The sequence below is a fragment of the Corticium candelabrum genome, chromosome 10 (assembly GCF_963422355.1).
Source record: "Corticium candelabrum chromosome 10, ooCorCand1.1, whole genome shotgun sequence".
Lineage (NCBI taxonomy): Eukaryota > Metazoa > Porifera > Homoscleromorpha > Homosclerophorida > Plakinidae > Corticium > Corticium candelabrum.
In genome coordinates this window covers 6,002,770-6,007,769 of record NC_085094.1, presented here as the reverse complement: position 1 = coordinate 6,007,769, position 5,000 = coordinate 6,002,770, and the positions used below count along the sequence as shown (strand labels likewise).

At 40.3% G+C, this 5,000-nt stretch overlaps 1 protein-coding gene and 1 long non-coding RNA gene across 2 annotated transcripts in view; both read left to right on the top strand.

Moving 5' to 3' along the window:
* Positions 1-824: 824 nt before the first annotated feature.
* Positions 825-2,360, top strand: LOC134185334 (SRR1-like protein). The gene has a single exon (XM_062653116.1). It carries the CDS (start codon positions 825-827, stop codon positions 1,689-1,691), a length of 867 nt encoding a protein of 288 aa, XP_062509100.1. The 3' UTR covers positions 1,692-2,360.
* Positions 2,361-4,513: 2,153 nt separating this feature from the next.
* LOC134185825 (uncharacterized) overlaps positions 4,514-5,000 on the top strand; it is a 3,382-nt gene continuing 2,895 nt past the window's right edge. The window contains exon 1 of the long non-coding RNA XR_009970842.1: positions 4,514-4,577. This is a non-coding gene — a long non-coding RNA (uncharacterized LOC134185825). The remainder of the gene's footprint in view (positions 4,578-5,000) is intronic.

Sequence of the window (5,000 nt, the reverse complement as noted above, 5' to 3'; positions counted from 1 at the left end):
CTCGGCGACAAAGCAGCCCAATACTTCAAAATAAGGCGTTCCTAGACTGTTTGTGTTTTGCACATCCCGGCTGTGCAAGTTCCTAGTGGAAACAGTCGCTTTCTTGAACTGGTTTAGTTCTTAAACCCATTTAAGCTAAACTAGTTTAAGGTGCAGCTAGTGGAAACACGGCCCTAGAGTTAGCATTCGCAGAAAACCTACAAAAACTTTAACTTTGCTTTATGTATGCTCAAGTCGTAATTCTAACCGTTAGTAAACTATACACCAACCAGGTGTCGTATTTGCAGCCATCAGAGGGAGAAACGGCAACTATGCGGAATAGCCCCACCCCTCATATTTGACCTAGTGCAGAAAAAACGTCCAACCGCTTGCTTGTATAGTTGCATGCTGCCACTACCAGCCGTCCACGTATACTACAGTAGCAAACGACGAAACCATACGCAGGTAAACGCGAGACGCAATCTCTTGCAGAAGATACGGGTCATCTAACTAAATAGTGTGGGGAATTACCCCGGATTACCATACCAAGAGAAGCGAAGACCAGACTAGAAAGTTGTGCATGCTTCTGTGTACTTAGACATTTTTACTACTAGTTGAAATCAATACATTTTTATTGACTTACTATTATTAGACTTCTAACATGCAAAACCTATTGTACAATTAAATTAAACGTAATTGTTTAGTACCTTCGGTTTTTAATCGTCTGATTTACATCACATGCACGGTTTAAGTTAATTAATTAACATTTACGCTAGTCAGGTTATCTGTATGTCCCGTATGTTCAATACAACAACGGTCTGGTAACCGAGGCACATTCTGGCACAATGAGTGACGACGATTTCATATTGGTGCGTTACAAAGCAAGAGAGAGGCGTGGAGATCGCGCCGTACAACGTGTACGGCAAAAAGGCAACCATAAGTCAAGAAAAAACGCACAGTCGCCCGTAGATGCGAAATCGGACGAGAAATGTGCGGAAAACGAGATGCTGAGGGTGGAGAGATGTAAGCGAGAGGTGAAAGAGAGCGAATTCTACGCCAAATTGCTATCTCATATTCACTCATCGTCACTGAAAGATTATGGCGGGAAAGTTGATGTTGATATTGATGTTGTGTGCTATGGGTTAGGGTTGATATCAACGTGTCCGATTGCTCGATATCAATTCTCTCTGCTTGTGTTACTGACGTCGGATTTGAATATTGAGTGCGAGAGGTGTCACGTGTATGATCCCGCATTTGATAGTGTGGATCACCAGATGGTTGTTAGTGCTGGATTTTCGGTTATTGATCATAACGAGGAGGGACGTCGGTGTGTCGACCGTCGGACCGTATTCTACATGCCGCACTGTGGGAAACTGCTTTATGATAATGTGTTGAGAGCAAACTGGTCACGTGATCGATTGTCGATGATTACTATTATTGGGAATAAGTTCAGTCATTACAGGGAGAGACTTGTTTGGTGTGATCTCGAGAGGGAGGCACCGTGTATTGCACATGTGTTGGAGTATGTGACTGAGAGGGAGGTTTCCACGTGTTTCCAGCATCGTGATGTGTTTAACGATCTGGCAATACACGACTTCACGGTGCCGGCTGATGTTTGTGAGGAGTTTTGGACTAATGTCCCGGATGCTGTTACTGATCCTTGTGACTGTGAGATCGTAAGAGCCGTGGCTAGTGTGGATGACCAACAATGACATACATACATATGTATGTAGTATATGTATATGTATATGTAAATTGTATGTATGTATGTATGTATGTATGTATGTATGTAGGCAGGATAGGAAGCTCGGAGATACTTGCTTGTAATGTTTCCTGTAGGGGCTATAAGAACCTGAAAACAATTAGGTTGATAGGATAGCACAAAGTCACTGAACTAAAAACTGCCACAGCGTAGCGTAGTGCATGTTCTTGGAACGATTGCAGTTTCCACATCTAGAGGTATGGCGCATATGCGGACGAAGATGACGTTTCCAAAACTCACTTGGTACGACAGTTGAAGAACTGAACGGGCATGCAGAATTTTACGCAGATGTGTTTGTAGCCAGGGCAGAGTCTAGCTGTCAGAGGAAGCGATGACAGTCTGTCTCTCTCTTCATTGCTATCTCAAACAATGGCCACTTTCTTTAGTCAAACTTTCTTTAGTAATTTGTCAGGTGGGTTGTACTAATTGCATGCATATTTTCTGACTCTTTTAGCAAAGGCATGCAACATGTACATCAAAGTGTCATCTAGAGCCATGAAACCTAGCACTTGGTCAAGCATCCTCGAGCTAGCTGTGGTGGCAAGTGTCTTTTGTCGACCTGTCACCTGTTTGTGCAGTGTATTCCAAGAGATTTGGTTTGGCAACACAAATACATGGACACGTGTACCAACCTCGAATTACTGTGGCAACCCATGATAATTGTCATGAATTGATCCACTACAGTAACTAGATCTGAATGAGGAAACATATGCCTCCACCCAAACTACTTTGTTCCTTGTGCTTGTATATCAAGCGTGGTGGACTCAGATGTTGGAAAAAGATGTGGTGGGATCAGTGTGTGTACACGTTCACTTGAACATGTCATTGCTACACTCCTCGAGGAGGTGTTGGAAGGTCTTTACTCCCAAGCAGGTGTCCATTGGACCCGGCAAGAATGTATATAACCCTTGTGGTTGAAACTTTTGGTCTTTGGTCGTTTCACAGCCTCGACATTTTGAAATCAATTGCATGCAGATCAGCACTGCATAACCACCTGACCGTTAGCCAAGCCACCTCACACCTCTATCAACAGTTGTCTATCAAACTTTGGCTTTATAATTCTAAGATGGTTTTAGAGAGACTAGCATTGGACGCATTGGACAGTAGGGAAGATATTTTTAGGTTAATTTGAGATAGTTGTGTTGGGGTTGGGAAACTATAGTAGAATATATATATATATATATATATATATATATATATATATATATATATATATATATATATATATATATATAAATTGCAAGTGATAAGTAGTATTTGCCAGGATTGGAATGTCCGACCAGACGTTTCTAATGTCCGGTAAATTTTAAATTGACAGGACATGATGTCTGGTGGTCAGTCAAAGACTATTTCACACACTGGTATGTATACACATACATACATACATATATACATACATACATACATATATACATACAATTTACATGTACATATATACATATACAGTATATCAAATACTACAAATGTATTGAGAGCGGTAGTATTCAAAATTTGAGGGTAGATACAGATAGTCACTCTACTGTAATACAGCGAGAAATAATTAATTAATTAATAAAGAAGAATATGCTTGACTCTCAAATTGCATTGTTGGACAATAATGTCACGTGACCAGATTATCTTACACCATTATGTTTATTATTGTTTATCCTCGTTATCTCACTAACTACAAATGCCAGCACAATCAGTGAATGTGATCAAACCAACTGAAGATCCAGTACCAAGTCACGTGAATCGATGTCACACACATTATTTGCATTTAACCAAAATAAAGTGATTTGATAATAAATGTCAAGATCTACACATGCAGTTAGTTATCCTAGATACATGTACATAAATACAATATTAGAAAATAATACATATGTGTGTGTGTGTGTGTGTGTGTGTGTGTGTGTGTGTGTGTGTAATACAAATAACACAGATCACACATATGTGTGTATGTATGTATTTCTATATCACGATCATTTAAATATTTTTATTTTTTATTTTTTCCATATCACCATCTACGTATATGTACCAATATCTGTACACCCGCTGCCTCACTCTATATCATTACATCTGCAATGCAGATGTGTTCTACTGATTTACAGTTCTTTATGTTCATGTAAGTTGGCAAACAGTCACTCAGTGTGAGTTTGTCAATGTTTTAGTACTTTGTTTTGGGTGAACTCGTTATTTTCTTCATAACTTCAGCCATCTCTTTTCCACTGTCTGGATCGGGAAGAAACTCTTCTCTTGTAACTAATTCCATTATCAAAAATCAAGTGTGTGTGTGGTGTGTGTGTGTGTGTGTGTGTGTGTGTGTGGTGTGTGTGTGTGTGTGTGTGTGTGTGTGTGTGTGTGTGTGTGTGTGTGTGTGTGTGTGTGTCAGTGTGTGTGTGTGTGTGTGTGTGTGTGTGTGTGTGTCAGTGTGTGTGTGTGTGTGTGTGTGTGTGTGTCACTGTGTGGGCGTGTGTGCGCGCGTAAAATTTTAATGTCATTGTTTTCTGTAAGAAACCAAATCTCAAAAATTTCTACTAGTTAATATCAACTTACATTTGTATCTCTGTCCCGTTGCTGATCTATAAGACACGACTCCCAAACTGCAACTGATGATACCCACACAAATCAAAATCAACGGCGTATTATAAGCCGTCGCTTGCCTACGAAAGCGAAGAACGGCAGCATCCACTTTCCGCAGCCATTCCATATCAACATACGGGATATTGACCTTGAGTGTCCGGACTTCTAGGCTCGCGAAACCTCATGAGCTTGAAGCCAGAGCAGCTGTCTGCTGCTTTGTTAGGCGCTGCGGGATCAGCGAATCGCATACTGGAAAGTGCAAGAGAGCGAATGAGAAGTAAGATAGTTATGTGTACAACTTTTATTCTAGACAATGCAACACATGAAATTGCAATCACAACGTGACAGCAAATGAAAATGCAACGTGTTTGTTTATCTGTCTGCCTGTTTATCTGTCTGTGTGTTTGTCTGTCTGTCTGTCTGTATGTCTGTCTGTCTGTCTGTCTGTCAAAGAAATATATTTTCATAAATCAGAACTATTACAAGCTAAATCAAACTACGCAACTCTTAACTAAAAGTCTAATACACGATACACTACAGTTGACCCTGACAGGGTCTTACAATGACTATTTATTAACTAATGAACAAAATACTGAAAGGTGTCCAGTTCCGAACTGCGCTTTTGACCGCCTAGGATGTTATAGGCTTTCCTTGACATTACTGAAGTATTACATCTTTGCAGCTCAACAGAAAGACGACG

What these genes read in the sequence shown, in the direction of transcription:
- LOC134185334 (XM_062653116.1), top strand. Translation starts at nt 825, where the DNA reads ATGAGTGACGACGATTTCATATTGGTGCGTTACAAAGCAAGAGAGAGG.